The sequence below is a fragment of the Orbilia oligospora genome (assembly GCF_000225545.1).
Source record: "Orbilia oligospora ATCC 24927 unplaced genomic scaffold scaffold00075, whole genome shotgun sequence".
Taxonomy (NCBI): domain Eukaryota; kingdom Fungi; phylum Ascomycota; class Orbiliomycetes; order Orbiliales; family Orbiliaceae; genus Orbilia; species Orbilia oligospora.
In genome coordinates this window covers 531,443-554,335 of record NW_011645632.1, presented here as the reverse complement: position 1 = coordinate 554,335, position 22,893 = coordinate 531,443, and the positions used below count along the sequence as shown (strand labels likewise).

Here is a 22,893-nt window from a genome sequence, read left to right as displayed (position 1 = left end):
TTGATATCTTCAATTCGAAAGAAAACCAAACTTAGATTACAAAATGCAATTCTTTGCCCTTTCCCAAGTTTTCGTCCTCCTCTCCATCCTCCAAGTGTTCATGCCAGGAGCACTATGCCTCCCAACAGCTCAACCATCCACTGACCTCCAACTTGGAGCGGAGTCTCCAAATCCTGCCCTCGAAGTCAGAACCAGCCTCGAAAAAAGGGATAGCTGGGACTGTAAAGGTTCCAGTAACTGCGCCGGAGTATCTGCAGACGCTTGTCGCCGAGCATTTAGCCGCTTCCTCGTCGGCCCCGACGAAGTAATCAGACGCGAGACAAGATATTCCGAGCGTTATGATGGAATCGGCCTTCACAGCTGTCTTGCCATCTACACTTGTTCCAACCCGGCGGACTATGTGTCTGCCGCAAACGCAGGGGTTGCGACTGGTAGAAACCTTTGGTCCAAGTAAGTTTGTTTCACGTACCATCCAGATCTTTAACCTTGAAAAGAGTTAGTATTGGTAAGGCTATTTTACTGACCATATGTATGTGAAATATGTAGGTTTGCTTCGATTTATTCATCTGGCGGGTGTACGCGCTGTGGTACTGCTTGGTTCTGGGCTTCGTGCAGAGCTACTTTGAACTACTGCAGCTTAAACTGCCATCCCTAAATGGACAGCTCGTGCCTGAGCGCCAAGGATGTAGTATTGAAATAGGATATGCTAAGTCCTAGTTTATGAGCTGGATACGGTTGAATTCGGTGGGAGAACAGAATGCAGGATCGGTGGCATCGGACGGATTAGTATAGAATGTTATTTTGTAGCTTAGTCACTCGCTTGGTTATAGTTTGATCCTTTTTTTAGTATATCTCTCTGTTTATATTGCAAAAAAAAAAAAAACATTCACACTCTTTTAAAAAGATTCTTATATGATACTTTATATGCGCATGATTGCCTAGGTTATTGGCAGCTCTTTGGACTCTATAGCATAACTAGTGTTGAGATGTTGTATTTTAGCCCACAATAAGACTGCTGACTAATAGATGACCTAATCAATGGTTTACTTTCAAGTGAATACCTGTGCTTAAATCCGACTGCGTCTCGAACCGTTCGGGTTTAGTGCCGAGGCTGCCTTCGGGTATCTATATGTATACGGAGCCAAAAGAAAGATAAATAAAACGGTTCTATTGTCAATGAACGGAAGATCGGATCTGTCAATTCATGGAGTGCCGGTCGTCAACTGACTAGCTAGGACGAAAGGATCCTATAGCCCTCTACGGCCCTAGAATCGAAACTCGAGGGGAAAAGGGTTAAAAATTCTCAAAAAATATAACAATAGAATCAAACGAGCTAAACGATTTAAGACATGTCGGCATCAAATTGGGTTGTTGGCAAGTGCTGCTTATAGGCCCGTAATCTGGAAGTTATGTATCCCTTATTACCTATGTGATCAATATCGTTGGCCTCATCGCTTCCTTTCATTTTGTTGAATCTGATATCCATCTATCCATTCATTAGTTTAAATTTATCTGGCTACCCTAACTAACTCCCATATGCTTCGACCACAACCTGTAGATCTATAGAGTATGAAGAAGTGTTCAGCATAAGTTTTAATACATTCTCAGGTATTAAATGTAAATGGATGTAAAGCTACCAAGGCGCCTAGGCTCTACTTTCACGATGCATACTTCTCAAAGCCTCTTTCGTTCTAACAGCAAAACAATACTAAGAATTAGTAAAGTGTACATGTGCAAGGGCTAATTTTAGATTAATCTAATACTACTACCTTCTGAAGCCAACCAGGCCGGAAAGAATTGGACGATGGACTAGAGGAAAAGGGTAAGGCGTCAAAGAACGAACACGGTAGAGCGGTATAGGCGGGTGAGAGATCTCGAATGTGCACGAGAGAGATTAGAACGGTTTGTGAGAAGTAGAAACTGAAGGGCCTGTGTCATATACGATCGTATGGTTTAAATTTAGCTAGAGTGGAACCTGGAATCCAGCCTTCAGAGCTTTCTCAGGACCTGATGTCTATATATAAGGATTACATTGCAATGTTGAAGGCTGATGCAACTTCCGAATGACTAGGGTCTGTTGATTGGTCTTCATCCTCATTTGTCGGGAAGGTTTCCGGGATGATATTCGCCGTAGTTTTCTTTGTATGAACGTAGTTATTCACAAATCGATGGCTGATGCATGATGGTTGGGTAAATTTTAGCACGATCTCGTTCCCAGACTTCACCGAGGGAGGCCTCGTTAGCAGCTATAAACATTTGTATATTTTCATTTATTAGTGAGGTATCTTATGTTACCGGAATAGACAGTCTGATCTTGCTCAATTTATTTATTTTGATTTATTTTGATTAATATATACAATTCTGATTTACATATCCACCGACATCTCTGTTGTGAATATTTCTAGAGGACCAGTACTAGTTTCTGTTACCGGTTCCGTCATTTGTACAATTGCTCTCTAGAACGCTTCTCTGTTTCGGTCTCAAAATATATAACTATCCCAGTTAAACTAGCAGCCATAACTTCTTAAAACTCTCGTGGGATTGGAAACACTCTATTACCTTTTTAGAACCAAAAGAGCGAAGTTAATGGTAATCAATGATATCCCTTGCGTACTGGTCTGAGAAGCCATATACTTGGTATCAACATCCTTTTAACCAAGAGCTCTATGGAGTGTGCGAATCTTTTGTGTGAGGTATTTTTTTGTCCTTAATTGGTTCAAAGTATGTAATTTATGACATCATATTATTATGATAGAATATCCGGTCTTAAAAATCCCTAATCATGCACACTGTGCCTGGATCGTCAATGCGCTAGCTGAGCAGGTACAAATATCCAATCACCCTGTACGCCCCTTGCATTGGGGAAATACGAGTATATTATTCAGGGTGCATATGCATACCTGCTGTTCTCAGCGACCCTTCTTGTGTTACCTCCATGGTATTATGTTCACACCGTGACCGACCTTTTAGGTTATAGTTTGGACCAGACTCACGGAATCACATAAAAATCCGCCTCGAAAATGGCAGATCTCGACCTAACCATAAGCTGGTTTAGTGTCAAGACTGCTCGCCCCAATTCAGCCAATCGATTCTCAACAAAAACAACGCATTATGCAATATGTTAACTAAGTTGGCCAAAAAATAATCATTTCTCTAGAAACAGCCTAACCTATATTTAATATTTAATTAATTGAAAGAATATTGATTGCGAGTAGATAATTAACTGCCTATGTAGCGGTTTTGCGATAGGAGTTGGTGTCTGGGTCGATGTGAGGCATGAGCCGCTATCTAAGAAATTCCTCGCGGCCTTGCAATTGGTGGGGAAAGCGAAGTCAAAAAAAAAATGAGGTTGTTGCCTAGATCCAGGTCAGATCTAGATCTAAAACCCGTGTGTTACCAAAACACCCTGGACCAATAATATTGATTGCAGGCTCGAATATATATAACCTAATGTCACGGGATATCCCTTGACAGGGGGAAGAGGCCGGCATTGTGATACCACCTTTGCTAATCTGAACCATATTTGTTGATAACATCGACATGGTTCATTCAAAAATGAATCCTTCGGAGTACTTAGCTTGGGAGTATATCTCTGTTGCGTGGGTTGTACCAACAATTGATTGTTTGAATTTAAGAATGAATTCCATGGCCCACACATATGCATACATGTTTATTTCCACCACCGACGTCTATAGAGCTCCAGAGTGGCTTCCTCGCCCTAGAATACGAGTTTCCATCGCAATATATATATCGATAAACCTATATGGTACTAATGTTCATACAGCTTTGGTAGGAGGGAGTCTATGATCATGCATGCGCTCTCAGTCATCTTGTGACAAGAGTTTCTGTTAGATCGGACAAAAACATTTTCAACCCTCTGCCTTATTGATGATTATCATGATATTATACGTATTGATACAGTACATACATCGCGCATCGCCTTAGGCACCAAAAGTTCCATCTGGCACTCGAATTCCTGAGCGAGATCCCGTGTGCGGGATCTTGAGAGTGTTGTAAAGTGGTTGGCCTAACTTAGTACCGGTAGATCCAATCTCAAAGATTTCTCCTTGCCTATAGGGTCGAAGCACACCAACAGGAGAGAAATTGGCTTCGATAGTATCTAGGTTGGTCTCGTTCCCAGATCTAGGTATATATATCCATCAAATATTCCATAGGATTATTCGATATATCTTGCAAACAATCAGCACAAACTTCCCTATTGCTAGGTTGCCCCGAGCTGTACGACGCAAAACGTCACAAGTATTTTATTACCGTATTAGTCTCGTTCCTAGTTACCGTACTTAATTCTCGATTCAAATATTCAATAGCGGTCCTCAAAAAATGATCCCGTCGTGTTTTATCCACTCCCTGGTGTTCGTGCTAGCAATGGCACCATTGGGCCAGTTTTTCGCACTTGCAGCCAATTCACCCTTTTATGGGCACGCCTTGGAAGAGCTGCAATCGAACGATGGGATTATAGCAGCTCTAAAAATCCTAAAACCGTGGCCGGCTTATCCAGCGGAAGGTGACGGAGGCGAAAGCGGATTCAGGCTCCCATTCGAAACCCCCGGTGACTGGATACGAGACCATCAGTCTGAAGCCACGACTGTTGACCAAAAGCCTTGCTCTTCACCCGTGCGTTCGTACGAGAAAGCTATGGAGTACTTGCGAGCTTATCGATTATTTAAGAGTCCTTCTCAGAAGACTATTAAAAAGTACAGGCGCGGATCCAAGTGTCGTAGAAGAGACACAGTACGTGTTATTTTTAATAGAAGTCCTTCTGCCTCACCTTTACTAAGATTTCTCGAATTAATGTTCTTTACTTAATTGCCTATAGCTTCTAGCCATAATTTTAGATGCTTTCGCTACAAATCTCGAGAGTCTTGACGACTTCGAAAACGCCCAGCAAAATCCTGATATAGAACATTACTGTCGCGAAAAAGGCTTTTGGGATAGATATATTGTTGGTTTGATAACCGCGATTTCGAGCGGGACGGGGAAGTCACCGTTCTATGACTGCGGGACGGAAGTAGTGGAGAAACATGTTTCGGATGAAAGGTATACGGAAGCGATAGAGAATTTAGGAAAAAATATGGCGACGATGTACAATGTCATCGATGCTTGGGTGTGTAAACATAGTATGACAGATAAGAGTATGACATACTTTACTCTTTTCAGTCGCAAGATCGAGGACAGTGGTCTGGAAGTTCATCGAAATGATAAGGATCTTCGAGCCGTTCATTTCCTAGATGACTACCCGAAGGCAAGTATAGTCCAGAGCCACTCCGTTTCTACATGGTATAAAAAAGTATGTATAGATCTAACAGGCTCGACTTGATCATGATCAGGCTCTCGATTCAGCGTTGAAAAAGTACACCAAGGACGTTGGCGAAACTGCCACAAAATTAATGAGCGACTTGAAATCGCGGGCGGAATTTACAAAGAACCTGATGGAGACACTTGGGAAAGCGGAAAAGACGCAGGAAGAGACAGAGAAAATTTCTAGTTATTGCGACACGTTGAAGGGTGTCGTCCCAGATGATGAGCCGCTCCCTGCCGAGACTAAAAAGGAGTCTAAATCCTAAACAAAGTGATGCCTCTGTTTGTGATGCTTGGGAACAAGACCAAGCATAGCGCCTAGTTAATTGGTCCAGTCGTTTGAAAAACTTATCCAATTTTTTTTTAATGGAAATAGCAGTAGCATTCAGCTCATCGGTTTGGTCATGTTTATGTCAATATATGTACTGTTTAGCTAAGTACTAATTTTAACTAGAGATATACATACCACACTGTAATTTTTTGGGGTGGGACTGGGTCCGAGATAGGTACTATCGGCCTGAGACTATTTTCGTAATTACCAAGGGCAAAACATGTATCCCGCAGATATTTCATTTCGTTTGAGGTGGCATATGTCTACATGTCCGCAATGGAGATGCTAGATGGAGTCTTATCGTGGTGTCCTTGAAAAAAAAAAACCTAATAATACAATATCAATTTGTTCACAGCGTTAGATAGATACCATCTTAGGGCTTCGGCTATTGGGGAGGGGTGTAATATCATGATGCATTTTGATTAGAATTAGAGGAGAATAGAATCCTTATACTACCCACATCCCCACCCCTAGACCCCGGAAAACATGGAACTCTGCAATCAATATTAATGACTTATCTACCAGTTTGTTTAGGTTAGCGTCCTGATTGCACATAGGTTTCGAATCAGCTATAACTAGCAGCTAAAATAGGCTAAAATAGCTTAGGTTGTACTTACAACTGTAGGATAGGTTTTTCACCAGTATGAAATTAGCTACTATAATATCAGCCCGGCCTTTTCTTCTTCCATATTTAGATAGATGCACATAGATGGAACTTGTAGGCGTCAGCCTGAGCTGTAGTAGAAGCTGTATCTGATATTTTCTATCTTAGTTAACCGTTCTAGATGAGATTTGTTTATCAATTTCGATTGTCAACTGAACGCTTGCGCAATTGATATAATATTACCTGGCCCGGCGCGGCATAATCTTGCAGAGCGTCCAGTACGTCGACAATATAAGTCGTTTAATTCAGTATGCGCATACCAAAATTGCAAAATGCAACACATGTGATACCGTCGAACAACAGCTGCAAATTCCTATCAAAAACGCCCGCTCAATATCAGATAAAGTTACTATGTAGCTAAAGTTACACTTATCATCGAATACCTTATCGATCAGCAGTCTCTTATTATCGATTAGGTACATTTCAAAGTCATGCCAGAGACTAAAGGTTCACCAAGGCTCGGCACTCGGCTTTATTCAAGGTTATGGGGCAGGATCCCAACGACAACTTGCCATACTAGGTAAAAATAGACGTCCCCGGTTCCTACAACGTACGCAGGTACACACGCACTAGAAAACCGACACATTAATTCGAACCGGGTGCGTGCCGTTGGTTGAGTGAATTTAATAATTAGTAAAACTTGGCCTCGTTCTCAGACGTCACAAAGGGAGGTAGATGTAAAAATTAACTATGAATGATATTTTACCCTCATGCGTCCCTAAACAAGGAAAGGTGGCACTTGACCTTGTAATTAATTCTAGTACTTTTTTTATAATTGCCCTTAACAGCTTGGAAGCGCCATGAAAGCGAACCCCGCTTCTTGGAACTTTTCATATAGTTTTATAACCGGGATTTATGGAACTGTCTTAGATGCACTCCGGGAGTAACCGATAGGAACTTTTTCATCTTTCTGTATTCTTGAAGCATGCATACATACGCATTATTTATTAGGCAGATTTAGAACCCCGAACTTCCATTGAAATGAAGTGTATAGCTTCCAGAAAAAGCTCTGCACTCTAGCAACTGCTATCTGCGATGATTAAACATGATGAAACTTAAAGTGATAGATGCATGGCAGTTGGGTTTAAGCTTGGCTGGAAGGGTATTTCATGCATTATTCTTTTGTTTCGAATAGGCTTCCATAATCTGAATTGGAGCCTGGTTAACTAAGTATTTAGCTGCAAGCTGAAGTCCGTGCCAATATGTGTCTGGATAGTACGGAGTTGGGCGCCGCGCGGGCCATCCCGCTTTTTGTTTCTGCAGGAGCAGGTCTTTTTTTGCGAAGTCTGGTTTGAGACAAGAGCAGGTCTTCTATCTTCTATGTTATTCCCAGAGCCCTTCTATATTATGTAATAAAATTCAAAAACTGTGCAAAGAAATCTGTCGGGGAATTTTACTAATTGAACTATAGGGCACCATGGCGGCTCTTATTACAGGCAGACAGATATATTCAAGTCCAACCGCAATTGGCGAAATGCAAAAGTATCATGCATATCCGCATAAGCCTTGAAGATGACTTACGTACTCCAGTTTTCCAATTCCCCGGATTTTTAATTTACAAGGCTAGCTCTGGGCGAAGCTAGGGTAGGTATATCTCTTCGCCGTTCGGAAAATTTTTAAACTTCCCGATAGAGTAGACTATGCACCCGCGGCCACAATACTTCATGTAATGATTAACATTGATCTACGGTTAAAAATTCGATTGTTGTTAGTACACCTTCCGTAAGGAACGATGTTGATGACCATCGATGATGGTATCCACGCTATACATCCTGGATTCTTGTCTTCTTCGATATAACGACCAGCTTCTTGTACGCGCTCTCATGTACTCGCTGACATGGTCAATATGAGGAGCTATAGGTGCTGCTCTGAGGATTATATAAACCCGCGAATCTGCCATCTGGTCATCCTCTTTTTTCTCCTTCAGCATCATTATCACTACCACAATCGAAGAAAAAGAGGATTCCATATAAAAGTTAGTCAGTATTCTATCTTCGAATGCTCTTAACCATCGCATCAACTAACCCTCAAATCTAGAAAACCAATCCCAAACAAAATGCAGTTCTCAAAGCTCGCCTACCTCCTCCCCCTCATCGCCACCGTCCTGGCCGCCGCCGTCCCAGCAGACAACTCCGGCGTCAGCATGGCCACCGACGAACTCGACCTCAGCAGCAACGTCTTCGACAAACGCAGCTGCAAGAGCAACGGCTGTAGCTGCGCAAAAGGCACCAGAGCAGGAATTTACTGCGGACTATGTGGTGTCGTTAAGACCTTCGGTCGTGGTGGCAAGAGCAATGATGCTTACCAGTGCAATTCAAGCGGCGGCTGTTGTAATTATGGATATCGAGAAAGCTGCGCCGCTAAATCTTTCTCTCCATGTGGTTAAATTGCAATTGGGAATTGGTTATATTGTCTCATGATCGATACGTGTGGTCGTGGGAGCTGAGGAGGGAAGTCGGAGCCGGCCGATAATTATCCATAATCCATTCGGCCCCATTTTGTACATATATTCAGGGACTGTAACATAACTTATTGTCTTCTACACATTAATATATAAGATTAATCTTCATCGAGTGCAGGGTTGAATGCAAAATGTCCCATAATGTGGTATATAAATTTAAAGTGGGAGGGTGCTTTGCGTTGGTTACAACAATTATCGCCATGCATACAAGAGTTCTACCGACGTACTCGAGGACTACTTTTAGCCGCCAGGACAGCATTATCTACTATCATATGTCTCAGATATATGTAAATTAACCCCGGTTCAGTTAGACGGCCAAGAAGTACTTCCTCAAGTTCACGAAAATGATTTTGTGATAACTGACTAACTTACATGTCATACACACGCCAACCCGTTGACAGATAGCTCCTCATATGATAGCTGCAGAGGCTACCAGCGGCTCGAGGATAACCTATCCCCTTTTCGCTATAGTTCCCTAGTTATCGTCCGAAGACGACATATGTAACTGGACGGGAAAAAAGGTGGTTTAAAGTTTCCGGAGCTGTCGCCAGGCAGCAGCCGCGGGCCTGGCACGCGAGCTCTAGGTTTAGCTTTAGCTCTATAGCTAGTTCGAGCGGGCGCCGATACGTCCAATCCCGACGGCCAACTCTAATCCTTCCCCGCGTATGTACCTTTTCGCGGTTCCGATATCGAGTAGATCATTTCTTACCGATTGATTATCAACATTGATCGCTTTATATCAATCTACAGCTTCGCGGTTCGATGTAATATTATATTTTAGATATCTATAAAAAGGTAGGCGGATCCCAGCTGCAATAGTAACAATAAGAATAAGAATAAAATAAAAAAAGACTGGAATTCAACATATTCAATTGCAATTTTCCAATCATATCCTCTCTAATAAAGTTATAACTTCACGATATATATTATCTCAAAATGGTTACCCTCCCAGAACCCTTCGCCTCCATCCCCCGTCATCCCCTCACCCTCCCAACCCCATCCCCAATCCACCTCCTCCCCCGCACCTCAACCGACCTAACAACAACAACCTCCAACCCCATTTCCATCTACGCCAAACGCGAAGACCTTAACTCCGCACTCGCCTACGGCGGCAACAAAACCCGAAAACTCGAATACCTCCTCTCCGAAGCCCTCTCCCTCTCCTCAACAACCCTAATCTCCATCGGCGGCTTCCAATCAAACCACACCCGTCAAGTCGCCGCCGCCGCAGCCTCCACGGGACTAAAATGTAAACTCGTCCAAGAGAATTGGGTTACATACCCAGACCCTCACGATATCTATTCTAAAGTCGGAAACATCCAATTATCGAGATTAATGCAAGCGGACGTTCGATTGGATAACTCTGGTTTCGGGATCGAACATAAACAAACTTTAAAATCAGTATTCGAAGAATGTAGTTCTAACGGTGAAAAACCTTATTACATACCCGCCGGAGCATCGGATCATCCGCTCGGAGGACTGGGGTTTGCGAGATGGGCGTTTGAAGTAAAGCAACAGGAAAAGGAAATGGGTGTGTTTTTTAATACTATAATAGTCTGTGCTGTTACCGGTTCCACGTTCGCGGGGATGGTAGCTGGATTTAAACTCCTTCAGAAAATCCACGGTGGTGAGGAAAATGATAGGAAGGTAATTGGTATTGATGCCTCTGCGAAACCAGCGGAGACGAAAGCACAGACACTTAGGATCGCGAAGAATACGGCGGTGAAGATCGGGTTGAAGGAGGAGGATATTACTGAGGATGATATTATTCTGGATGAAAGGTATCATGCTGGTGTTTATGGTATTCCGGATAAACAGACCCTTGAGGCTATGGAGTACGGCGCACAAATGGATGCGTTCATCACGGATCCGGTGTATGAAGGGAAGAGTCTGGCGGGGATGTTGGATATGGCGAGGAAAGGGGAGATTAAAGGGAATATCCTTTATGCCCATTTGGGTGGTCAATTGGCGTTGAATGCTTATCCGGATATGAAGGAGGAGATAGAGAAGCAAAGTTAGATTTGTTACTTCAATCCTCTATAGTATTTCTAGAAGTTCATCATATAATATATTCTATTACGAATCTAACCCACCCCGCGCTTTGTGTGTATATAAAAATGCGCTCTACCGATCCGATACAATCCAAAATGAAAAAAAAAAAAAAAAAAAAAAACTATCACTGCTAAAAAAGATCTATTCAAAATATCCCCGGTGTCAAGTACTAGTGTTTATCAACACCGTCTACTTGTACCTTCTTCGTACCGTTCGTTGGTGGTGGGGTTCCGTCGAATTCTTTCCTCTTGAGCGATTCGTAATTCTTTGGTGTGTAGTTATAAGGAAGGCCTGTAACTCGTTCAGGAAGCTTGACCTTGTCCTTGAACTCTGGGAGCAGCTTGGCCTTAACCACAATCGGGATCATCCTACTAGTATAGAGCCCAAAGATTCGATGGCCGACCACTGTGTATATAAACACCCCATTATTAGCCCAATCCATCTTGATTCCAACCCTAAAGGAAGAATAGTGGAAGAAGGAGTGCACTTACCCCTCATGACACACCGCAAGCATCCACTATGCGCGGTAATACTAATAAAAGTCTCACCATCCTCCATAAAGATATCATCAATAACCTCTCTGAGCCGATTATCCATCGACCCACAACGTTCATCCTCCCTCGTTTCAGTCCAAATCTTATCTTCATCATGCATTCCATCTTCAAGATCAATCCATGGAAACACCTCTTTAACTTCCTTCATAACCCCCCTTTGGTCACACCAATGATATCCGATCGTTTCTCTTAGGTTTTCTCGAATTTTTACTCTTGGTGCATCCGGTAGGTCGAGAACGATGTCTTGCCATGTTAGTTCGAGGGTGCGAAGGGCGCGGGTGAATGGTGAGGCGTAGAATTTTTGGGGTAAGGCGCCGGCTTCGAAGAGGGAGTGATGTTGTAGTTGGGTTTTCCAGATGTTGCCGATGGAGAGGGCTTCGTTTTTGCCCTTATCGGTGAGGTCTGGGTCGGGTCCCTATATATTTATATTTTCTCAATATTAATCATCTAGTATACTATACCTCTACTCCATCCATTTTGTAGAGAAAAAGAAGAGAATAGTTACCAATCTTAGGCCTTTATATTCCTTTTGCATGCCAATTTTTGTCTATATATATATATAATATGTAGAAACATATTCCACCGAGGTTAATATGAAGTCAATTGAGTGAGAGAAAAAGTGCCTAGGGAGGTATCTGTTGAACATACTTCCCATACGGCTTGCGTGTACTGCTCAACTAAACGCCGTTATATTCGCTCGTCAGTCTAAACTTCTATATTTATATGGCTATATTTTCTATTATAGTCAAAAAGGGCGGTATAGAACTACTTACTTGCTTCATTATGCGGGCCTAGTTTTCAAAAAGATGTAATTAATCTGCCTATTAGCCTTCTTCTGTATATATTATATATTATATATTATATATGTATATTTGCATTATTTAAGTTCGGATGGAAGGGTACGGGTAAAAGAGGGATTATTATACCTTGCCCGTGTCTCGCGAGGTAAAAGACTTTGTAACATTCATCTGGCTCCGCGTTTTCGTTTAATTCGTTTACTTTATCGGCGAAGGCTTTCCAGTCCGGTTGATCGTCGTCGGTGTAGAGCATCAATCCGAAATTCTTCGAGAACTATACAAATTCCCATCAATATATGCCAATAAAAAAGCTATATCCGTTGTGAATTAACATACGTATTGGGTGTTGAATTCATTTTGGTCGACTAGATACTCCGGCAGGGATTGCAGGAATAAGTTTCGGACGACAGAGTACTGGAAGATTGGACGACGGTCTGAGACTAGATACGGTCCGTACTTTTTTTCCGGGATTGGTTGGTCCGGGATGGGATCGGTTTCGGTGACTTCAACCGGTATCGCCGGTACTGCAGGTTCGTCGGAAGGTATTTGTACCGGGGTCGACATTTTCTTCTCCTTTATCAATCTATGAGGCGTTTTTCCTTATTTGGTATGGTTCGTGATGTTATACTGGCGGATATGATATACACTTATGTATAATGATTGTTATAGTTTTGTGAAGTTCGGTTGAATGTCTACGGGGGGGTGTGTCTATCGTATATAAATAAATACTTAAATACGTAGTCGGACTCATCCGTCGGGATCAGATGCTTTTTCCTAAGGAATTTGTCACAGTTTAAAATTCGCACCCGAGAAATTTCGAAAGACAAAAAAAATTTAAAATTGTCTTGGGTACCTGCAGCCCAGCCTGGCTGACCAGTTGATTCGTCCACGTTTTTTTTGAATTTTATTTTCGATTTAAATCCTTTTTTTCGAAAGTAGAAATTTAGGCCGTGGGAGGTACCCCGTAGAAGGTACCGAGTACTTACATCCGTACTTGAGTATCGATACGTACTTACATACCACGCCCCCACCGCCACTAGCCACCATTACATTACATGTATACAGCCATATATATTCAACTATTGCATTTAATTAGTTATAATTTAAATACTTATATAACATTGGTCGATTAAGTTCGGGATCAAAAAAACAAAAAGGAAGGGAACCCGCATTCTCGGGAGACGTTGTGTCACTACCGAAGTAAACCAACTCGGCAAGCCGTGGCCGTGGCCGTGGAGACAGAGAGCTCCTCTTGGTTGCTAATCGATAACGGAGTTGCGCCGTACCCCGCGGCAGATTTGACAGTACCACAAAGTACAAACATTACAGCTTCGGCACTAGCTACGGAACGTTTTAGTTAGACACGCCCCCCATAAAAAACTCGAAGGTTTTTACATGGATTACATACATGCTATTACACATTTGGATATGTATGTTGGGTTATATGCAATGCATGGTGAAATTCATGGGATGGATGGGATGGATGGAATGGTGGGATGGGGGGATAATTGAAGATCCGGATGTATGCAGGTTTCCCTTTCTCGCGCGACATTCGATAATAATCTAGAAAAATAGAAAAATACCGCCGTCGCGGGGTTTTGATGCTAGAGCGAAAAGTATATAACAAGCTTATACTTCCCACCTCTTTTATATACAATACACCACCCTCTTTATTCTGATTTGATAATAATCTTTTTTTAAAGTGGCCGGCAGCCGGACCGATCGAATCGAATCAGTGACGAGGTCGTCGTGTCGAGGGATATAAAAAGGTCAGCAACACCCGCCGCCCGCCTTAAAGCGCTTTAAGCAGGTCTTCAACTTCCCATTCGAACAAGCATAGCAGCTTCCCCGCATTTTGTTTCTGCTCTTTAAAGCTAACTCCTTTGAAAAGAAGATAAAAAGGGAGCTAGATCAGTCTGATATTATTAATTAATAATAAAGTAATTCCTCGAATCAGAAATAACACCATTCTCAGCAGCTCATCCAATCCAAAAACTTACCTCGGATAACCCGACCTGCCCATCCATCCGTCCACCGTACCGTCTTACCCTCAGATTCAATATCTCCCCGTTCCGACGCCACTGGATATTTCCCCTCTGTCTTTTTTTCTTTTCTTTTTCTTCTTTTTTTCCTCTTTTTTTCCCGCTTTTTTTCTTTCTTCTCTTTTAAAATGTTCTCGTCAACGACTTCTGTTGTCTCGCGGCGCTGTTGCTCAAAGTTGTTACAAACACCACCTGTTCTTGCTCGACGTTACTCTATCCTAGCTTCTTCTTCCCCTTCCACCACTTCTACTACTGCTGGTACTCGATCGCTATTCGCGGCGAATACTACTCCTACTAGACACCTTTCTCGAAATCAACTTGCTTTTACATCGTTCGTTGTAACACGAAACATGTCTTCTGACGGTATGGTCCACTTTCATCCACTCACAACCTTAGTAACCACTGAGATACTAACATATTTGATTGTGAACTTCAGGACGTAAGATTAAGGTCAAGAACCCAGTTGTGGAGCTTGACGGAGATGTATGAACCACCAATCTTTCTTCTCTGTTAGAAATAAAAAAGGTGGTGGAGAGAGAGTTAATGGATGTTATTGTTATCGATAGGAGCAAACTAGAATCATTTGGCAGATGATCAAGGATAGAGTATGTTCCTCTCTTTTCTTTTCAGTATAAATCATGAATTGAGATGCTAACTGGTGTAAACAGCTTATCCTTCCGTAAGGCTTCCAAAGCTTAATCCTTTTTGATATAAAAGTAGTAATTAAGTAATTATAGATTCCTTGACGTCGACCTCAAATACTACGATCTGGTACCCCTCCCCCACCCCACCTCCACTAAACAATCTCCTTCCTAACAAAAACATAAAAAAACAGGGCATCGAATACCGTGACCAAACAAACGACCAAGTAACCATCGACGCCGCCGAAGCCATCAAAAAGTACTCAGTCGGTGTAAAATGCGCCACCATCACACCCGACGAAGCCCGTGTCAAAGAATTCAACCTCAAACAGATGTGGTTATCCCCCAACGGTACCATCCGTAACATCCTAGGAGGAACTGTTTTCAGAGAACCAATTGTCATCCCAGCGATCCCAAGACTTGTCCCTGGTTGGGAGAAACCGATTATTATCGGTAGACACGCTCACGGTGATCAGTATAAAGCTAAGGATTATGTTGCAAAGGAGGAGGGAACTTTGGAGTTAGTTTTTACTCCTAAGAACGGTGGACCGGCTGAGAAGATTCATGTTTATGATTACAAGGTATTTTCTCCTTTACATCCACCACCTAAAGAAAGGTTAGAAGGGAGAGAAGCTAATAAACGGGGGTCAAAAAGAACGGCGGCGGCGTCGCAATGGCAATGTACAACACCGACGAATCGATCCGAGGATTCGCCCACGCCTCTTTCAAACTCGCCTTGGACAGGGGATACCCACTCTACATGTCCACCAAGAACACAATCCTTAAGAAATACGATGGTAGATTCAAGGATATCTTCCAGGAGATCTATGAAGCCGAATATAAGAGCCAGTTCGAAGCTAAGGGACTATGGTATGAACATCGTTTGGTATGCCTACAACCCCACAAACGTTCCTCCCGAGAGTAGAAGGACAAGAGGTACTAATTGAAATAGATCGATGACATGGTCGCCCAAATGATCAAATCCACCGGTGGCTTCGTCATGGCCTTGAAGAACTGTATGTCCCTCCTTTTCCCTCATAATCTCCCTACAGACAAATAACTAATTGCTTGCTTGATACAGACGACGGCGACGTCCAATCCGACATCGTAGCACAAGGTTACGGCTCCCTCGGCCTCATGACATCAGTCCTAATCACCCCAGACGGCAAGACCTTCGAATCCGAAGCCGCCCACGGCACAGTCACCCGTCATTACCGTGAACACCAGAAAGGAAAAGAAACATCAACCAACCCTATCGCCTCTATCGTACGTCCTCCTCCCTCCTAAAAAGAGAAGAAAAAAGAAAGAAAAATACTAATATATGATAAAAATATAGTTCGCCTGGACCCGCGGTCTAATCCAACGAGGAAAACTCGATGAAACTCCAGAAGTCGTCGCCTTCGCTGAAGCCCTCGAAAAGGCTTGTATCGATGCTGTCGACAAGGACGGTATTATGACTAAAGATCTTGCCTTGGCGCAAGGTAAGACCGATAGGAGCGCTTGGGTTAATACAGCTCAGTACTTCGATGCCGTTGAGAGACGGTTGAAGAGTGCTTTGGAGAGTAAGTTGTAGGTCTTTTTTTAAGCGGAAGTTTAGGGAGGGGGGGTTATTGGGGATTTACACTGGGATTTTATGATAGATGGTTGGTTCCTTTCTGGGAGAAACTATTTCGGAAGAAGGAATCGGAAGGGGAGCATGGCATAGCGACGCCAATACCTTTTTTCTTTTTCTTTCTCTTTTTCTTTTAGTGAAGGAGAGGTGGAAGAAACAGTGGTGATTTTAAACATCTAGAGAAGGGACTTTTTCGTCTTTTTTTAGAGTATAGATTATTTTTTTAGTTTATACCCTATACGTTACCTTTGTTGTATACCCCTAGATACACCACGACTACTACTGCTACTACTTTTTTTTTATCATCACGGAATTCATGAGCCTTAGGTTTCTTCATTCATTCATTCATTAATTAGTAGTGTTTTTTGAGCTTGTCACAGCTAGAAAGTACGGTTTACTAAAACTTGCGTGGTTTCTTTTTTTATAAAAGATATTTTTATTGGTTTATTAGTTGACAGGAAGAAAGCCGTTATGGTGCTATAGTAGCTGGCTTAACGCTTTTTTTATAAATGAAAACGGGGTGTATTAAACGCCATAAACCCATAATAATAATAATAATAAAAAGACTGCCTGCTATAAGAAGGTGAATTAGGTTATCCTGAGCATCGAAAAAGCTAAAGGAGTTGAGAATAGCTATCGATGCTGGTTGTATAACATATGTAATCTTCTTTGGAAGGAAAGGAAAGGAAAGGAGGGAGGAGTTAAAAAATCTCTTATCTGGAAACGATGAGAGTGGTTTGATAAAGAGAAAGGAGAGTGGTTGGGGAGGGTTTTTATGGGATCAAGGAAGGAAGGAGAAGAGGGGAAAGATCGCTAGAAGGGGGGTAAAGTGGAGTAAGAGGTATACTGTAGACGCCTAGTATGCTGTGGAAGGGAGAAAGGAAAATTGTTTAGGTTGATAACGCCGGTTGTCGTGCATTTTTTTTAGCAAAAAGAAGAACGCCTGGTTAGGTTGATAATTCTAGTTGCAAGTTAGGAAGAAGGTTTGTTTAGTTTGAAACGCCCGCTAATGTGTGTCGTAGAAAGGGAACTGCAAGATGAAGTCGATAGTGTCGACTGGTAGTGAGTGCAAAACAGAAAAGGGAAGAATGTATTCGTTAAAAAGTTAAGTGGAGAGTGTCAGATGAGGGGTTCTGCATGTGAGAAAAGAAAGATGCTGCTAATAATCGCTAGAATAAGGAGAGAAAAGACGATAATGAGGGGACAATATAAGTTTGCCTCATCTTATCATGATGTTACCGCCATCTGTTTGAGACGACGGTCATATTAAAACCTCTTCTTGAACTCAAGGAAAGAATGAAAGATTAAAAATCAGTAGAATGAAAGACTGAGGATACTACCACCTTCGCTTTCACTTCATAGACCAAGTCTAGACCTAGTTGACGAGCCTCCGTATCGTTGGTATCGAAGACTAGATCCCGTCCCTCCAGATCCAGGTGCAAACGGACTCCCATTCTTTTGATGTTTATGAAAGTCAATATCACTTTGTGGGCGTCCACCGAACTTAACTAGATGGTACAAACCAGAGAAGCAGAACTCTCCGTTCGAACGGTTGAAGCGAACGGCGACTTTGCCCATAAAACTCAAGGCGGCAACTTTTGGTTTAGAGAGGCGACTGGCGGTTTTGTGCTTGCGCTTCTTACTGCCGTTGTTATCGTCGTTATCTGAATTTTCGGAGCTGGAGGATTGATTGGGATCTTCGACCTCTAGTTGGTCTGTAGTGAAGAATCTGATTGGGAGAGGGAAGACTTGGGTGGAGAATTCGTGACAGTCGACTCTATTTTAGATTCGATGTGTTAGTGTAGATATTCTTTGCATTAGTTTTTTATCATTTTGTAAGAGATGGTATGAAGGAATAAGAAGACCAACCGTCTCTCCGGAGTTGTGTATTCCTGAACAATGTCTAGGAGTGTTAAGGTAGACTCCTCTTTTTGACATTCATGGGCAATGCGGTTGAAGCACATCAACATGTCGAAGAGTTCGGGGTCCTGACAACGTCCCTCCACAGACCAGCGGCTGAATCCAACAACGCCGTAGAATAGATCTTCGTGTAGCTATTCGCAGATCAAACGTTAGAATGTGATTTAGGTTTGGTAGTACGGATATCCACGAGATACTCGTGTGACCGGCTTCGAGGGCCTTCAACACGAAAAATGCAACAATTTCACCATGTTCCTGGGTCGTGATATAAGGGAAAAAACAGGTGGAAAACTTACAATTAAGCAAGCCTTCATTCTTCTCCAGATATTATCCACAAGTTCCTGTAATTCGGGGAACTTGACTTCCATCTTAACCAGATCGACCTCATCCCCGTCTTTGAATCTTCCGTCTCTCTGCATCCCTCGGATTTCTTTTCGATATTCGACAACCCTCTTGAAGGTAACCTTGGAATCCCCCTTGTTCTCTTGAAGTTTTTCGGGGCCAACCTTGAGGGTAATTATCTTGCGTCCCGGCGGTAACTCACTCCTGGTCTCGTTGGTACCAACAGCCTCATTGCTAGCACTATGGTCACTGATTACAATCGGTAAGGGATTGACCTTGCTTGGAGGAAGTTGAGATGAGTTGATGAGATATTCTCTCGGGTGTACAAAAATATCAGGTAACATTTTCGCATCCTTTGCAGACTTATTGTAAATTCCTTTGAAAATCACAGAAGCCGCTTGCTGATCTGGGTATGGAAATTCGGACTCAGGTCCTTCGGGCGATATCATCTCAACGTCTCTCTCATAGTCGTCTTCCGTCGTTAGATTTTGGCTGGAACTAGGTACGAAAGTCATCTTAGGGGGGACTAGAGAAGCTCCAGAGATGAAGCGTGGCTCTTTTTCGAAGAACATCTCTATTGCTCGCTCGACTACTCGATCGATCTCGCTGTTGTAGCTCGCCGTTTGGGTTACGGCCGGCGAACCTTTCGTAAGGTCAATGAAATTGCTAGTTTGATGCTCACCGACCCCAGGCATCGGAGATAGATACTCACGGGCATCTTGATATGATTCTTCATTACGAGAGTCGAGATCAGGATAAGATAAGTCCGGGAGCTCAGAATCTTCCCCCGTGGCGGATGGCTGGAAGCCCTCGCCCATACCCATATCTTTGAGGATTACGCTAGGGTTTTCCTCACATTGAGAAATATAATCTTGAAAGATTTTGTTCGCAATCCCTTGATCCCACATTTGGGAGTGAGTGAGAGGGATTTCGGTGATGGGAGTTTCAGCGATGGGATTTTCGTTAACTGGAGCCGGGTCAAAGTGTCCGCCGGCTTGGAACTCGTCGAACCTGCGCCAAATAGCGTCTGGAATTTGCCCGTCGCGGCGAGGTCCACTGTAACCTTGTTCAAACAGTGGTAAGTGTCCTCCGATCCATGGGTCAGATCGTGGGTTTGTTTTAGGAGCCATCGGAGTCGAGTTTGATATGTTGGCCAGGCATGAGTCGATGTTCGGATCTGTACTGCTGATGAGGCCGGGAGCAATAACTGGAGTAGGTATTCTTTCTGGGCTAGGTGTGTAGCTGACCGGGTCAGGGATTGTTTCTATGCTGGGAATACTGGCTTCACTAGAAGCATCGTCCGAGCTGAGGCTTTCTTCCTCCGGAGTAAGGGTCTTTTCCTTCTTGAGGAATGCTTCTTCGAACTGTCGTTCGGCCTGGTGTTGGAAGTTGCAGTGAAAATCATTTCGATATCGCTCTCGAAACTGGTCACGAAGGTTCTCTGGGAAACGCTCTTGAATATTTCCGATTGGTTTCTGTCGAAAGGAGGCCTTTTTAGGTTCGTCTAGGTAGTATGGAGCTCCCTTCTGAGCTCTGTTGATGAGGTCTTCAACAGTGAAGCCAGGAGTCGGGGAATCTTCGGACCTTTCTGACATTTTGGTCAAAGGTTATGAACTAGTCTAGTTCTTCTGGAAGGGAATGGTTTGGTAGAACTATGCAAAGGGAATGGAAAGATGTGGATGGATGAAGGTGATGCTGGAAAATTTTACAATGGTTGGTGATTCAAGAAAAGAGGTGGTTGTGGGAGGATAACTAAAATAATTATTTGTGCAGGTTGAGTTAAAGGCCTGCGTTCTGTGGGAGGGGGTACTACGTCCTGAATTACGTCCTCTACTATTAGGGCTGCGCATTCTGGGTCCAATTTTATGTACAGTGCTCAGGATCTTAATGGCATTGTTGAAACCCTATTGAAATTCATATCGAAAATGACAGGTCTGTCTACATACCTGCAGGTTCGCATCTAGCCTCGAGGCCTATAAAGATCGATATCCACTTTCTTAGGTAGATGCTGCTCTAATTTGGTAGATATCCTCTATAGGAAACCAAAGGGCTGCTAAGATGAAAGTGCCGTGTTAAGACAGATGTTGGGGTTATTAGGACACTCTAAACGCTGAATAAACGTCGTCTAACCCGTAACTGACCCTAACGTTCCTCGAAACATTTTAGAATAGCTATAGTTGATGGTGAATATGATAGATAATCCTCCTTTAGAATACACGGTACACAATACTAATACGTGGTATGCCATCTCGATGTATATATTACAGTACTCTAGATCCATAGAATACACATCCCAGGAACCCCATCATAGCGCCGAACATCTAATATACACGAAGAAAAGAAAGCAAAAGAAGGTTTACTATCCGTCCAAAAACTTTTAGTAATAAAATATGTCAGAGAGAGAAAAAGATACCAGAAGACGCCTGCTAAATGCAACTCCTAACAAAACCACAACGGTAGCCCATCAACTACTCGGATCCGGCAAGTAGCAAGCTAAGCATCCCATGGACCTCAGTAGCACTTTTGCTCTTTCGGATCTCCTCGTTGACTCGCTCGTGAAGCTTTACAACTAAATTATCAATTTGCTTCGATTGTCCGAACGAGCTAGCGTATATGTCTAGCAGGAGCATGGTGACATCGGCAAGGAAGTTGAAAAACCGAGGGTCTTGGAGGTACTTTGCTAAGTACTTCATGATAGGCTGCAGGGTCTCCTCGTTCCTGCCCTGAAGGGCAGCACGGAGGGCAGACTGGTGCTTGAGGGCTGTTAGAGCTGTGTATGGTATTGTTGGATCCTTGAACTATCGTGACGTTAGCATTAATTCCGTATAACCATACGGGGCAAGCGCTTACCATCAAAACCTCATCTAAAGCCTCTGCGTAATTTGCATTCCTAAATGAACGCTCCCACTTCTGTAGCTTCTTCTTGGTATCCTTGTCCATCACGGCAATGTCCTCGGCTCCACCCTTGTAATCCATACCCCTGATCTTCCTCTGGTAATTCTTAGACTTCTGCTTCTTTTCCCGCTTAATAACCTCCTCAATACCCAAATCTGCCAATTGTCCGATTTGAGACAGTACATCGAGCTTCTGCGCTCCAGAGGCCCTTGTCTTGATGCTCAACAATCCATTCGACATACCAACAACCAAGTGCTTGTCATCTGGTGAGACACCCAAGCAGAGCACAGGTTCTGGGTACTTGAATCCATGCACAACCTTCCACTCCCTTGTTTCGTAAACCTTAACATGTCCATCTAACCCACCAGACAGAACTCTGTTGCCACTAGCCGTCGCCACAGCTGTAACAGTTTTCTGATGATTACCAAGCTGCTTCAATGCCTTCGCTGCAACAATATCCAAAACATTGACCGTATTCCCTGCAGAACTCAAAATAGTCGTTCCACCGATCATTGGTACCACGCTTTCGACAGCATGTGCATGAGTAAAGGTCATGACACAACCACCCGAAGCACTGCTAGTTGATATCCTTGGATCCCAAAGCTTGACCGTCCCATCGTAAGATCCTGAGATAACCGTTCCAGAGGAGCCAGGTAAGAATGCACCGGATCTGACATAGTCCGTATGTCCCATGAACACATGTGTCGGTTCCTGTGATGGAATATCCCATAGTCTAACCGTAGTATCGTCACTGGTAGACATCAAAGTCGTCATACTCGTCGGCGAAAACTTGGTGGTCTGCACTGGTTGCTTATGTTGCTCGAATGAACGTAGAATAGCACGCGAACCGACATCAAAGATTTGGATGAGACCCGTGGCATCTCCTGCAACCAAGATTTTTCCATCATGACGAATGTTAGCGGAGTAGACAGTATCCTTGAAACGAGCAATCGTCTTCGTAACGGCACGGGTTTTGGAGGAAAATATTTGGACGCGGGTTGCTGAAGAGGTTATGATATCGTGGGGGGAGATCGGGGAGAAGTTGATATGATTGATCGCGGAGTATGAGTTAATGAGTAGTGGGGACTTGTAGGTGCGCCAGTAGCGATTGTCGGGGGTTAAAGCTGCTGGCAGAGCAGCCAGCTTGACGGGCTGGATATGCTCCACTGGCGCCGCCATTGTGATGGTTGTGGAGTTGACGGGAGTGACTGGCGCAAAAAGTTACTGTGTCGTGGGGATTGAAGTTTGAAGCTTTCCAGAAAA

The 22,893-nt window shown here is 43.2% G+C and overlaps 8 protein-coding genes across 8 annotated transcripts; 5 read left to right on the top strand and 3 right to left on the bottom strand.

Moving 5' to 3' along the window:
* Positions 1-43: 43 nt before the first annotated feature.
* Positions 44-454, top strand: AOL_s00075g146 (uncharacterized protein; the record flags this gene model as incomplete). Its single annotated transcript, XM_011122457.1, has 1 exon — positions 44-454. One exon carries the CDS (start codon positions 44-46, stop codon positions 452-454), a length of 411 nt encoding a protein of 136 aa, XP_011120759.1.
* Positions 455-4,386: 3,932 nt separating this feature from the next.
* AOL_s00075g145 (uncharacterized protein) lies at positions 4,387-5,585 on the top strand (the record flags this gene model as incomplete). Its single annotated transcript, XM_011122456.1, has 3 exons — positions 4,387-4,752; positions 4,838-5,308; positions 5,349-5,585. 3 exons carry the CDS (start codon positions 4,387-4,389, stop codon positions 5,583-5,585), a joined length of 1,074 nt encoding a protein of 357 aa, XP_011120758.1.
* A 2,785-nt stretch (positions 5,586-8,370) lies between these two features.
* Positions 8,371-8,700, top strand: AOL_s00075g144 (uncharacterized protein; the record flags this gene model as incomplete). The annotated part of the gene is made up of 1 exon (XM_011122455.1): positions 8,371-8,700. One exon carries the CDS (start codon positions 8,371-8,373, stop codon positions 8,698-8,700), a length of 330 nt encoding a protein of 109 aa, XP_011120757.1.
* A 1,011-nt stretch (positions 8,701-9,711) lies between these two features.
* On the top strand, positions 9,712-10,794 carry AOL_s00075g143 (uncharacterized protein; the record flags this gene model as incomplete). Its single annotated transcript, XM_011122454.1, has 1 exon — positions 9,712-10,794. One exon carries the CDS (start codon positions 9,712-9,714, stop codon positions 10,792-10,794), a length of 1,083 nt encoding a protein of 360 aa, XP_011120756.1.
* A 202-nt stretch (positions 10,795-10,996) lies between these two features.
* On the bottom strand, positions 10,997-12,742 carry AOL_s00075g142 (uncharacterized protein; the record flags this gene model as incomplete). Its single annotated transcript, XM_011122453.1, has 7 exons — positions 10,997-11,232; positions 11,319-11,796; positions 11,887-11,928; positions 12,030-12,058; positions 12,155-12,172; positions 12,308-12,452; positions 12,515-12,742. 7 exons carry the CDS (start codon positions 12,740-12,742, stop codon positions 10,997-10,999), a joined length of 1,176 nt encoding a protein of 391 aa, XP_011120755.1.
* A 1,606-nt stretch (positions 12,743-14,348) lies between these two features.
* Positions 14,349-16,434, top strand: AOL_s00075g141 (uncharacterized protein; the record flags this gene model as incomplete). Its single annotated transcript, XM_011122452.1, has 10 exons — positions 14,349-14,583; positions 14,657-14,703; positions 14,787-14,825; positions 14,889-14,899; positions 14,958-14,991; positions 15,056-15,442; positions 15,517-15,747; positions 15,814-15,877; positions 15,943-16,127; positions 16,198-16,434. The coding sequence occupies 10 exons, from the start codon at positions 14,349-14,351 to the stop codon at positions 16,432-16,434; spliced, it is 1,470 nt and encodes a 489-aa protein (XP_011120754.1).
* A 1,395-nt stretch (positions 16,435-17,829) lies between these two features.
* Positions 17,830-20,330, bottom strand: AOL_s00075g140 (uncharacterized protein; the record flags this gene model as incomplete). The annotated part of the gene is made up of 3 exons (XM_011122451.1): positions 17,830-18,250; positions 18,343-18,527; positions 18,690-20,330. The coding sequence occupies 3 exons, from the start codon at positions 20,328-20,330 to the stop codon at positions 17,830-17,832; spliced, it is 2,247 nt and encodes a 748-aa protein (XP_011120753.1).
* An 873-nt stretch (positions 20,331-21,203) lies between these two features.
* On the bottom strand, positions 21,204-22,809 carry AOL_s00075g139 (uncharacterized protein; the record flags this gene model as incomplete). The annotated part of the gene is made up of 2 exons (XM_011122450.1): positions 21,204-21,533; positions 21,586-22,809. The coding sequence occupies 2 exons, from the start codon at positions 22,807-22,809 to the stop codon at positions 21,204-21,206; spliced, it is 1,554 nt and encodes a 517-aa protein (XP_011120752.1).
* Between the last annotated feature and the right edge of the window lie 84 nt (positions 22,810-22,893).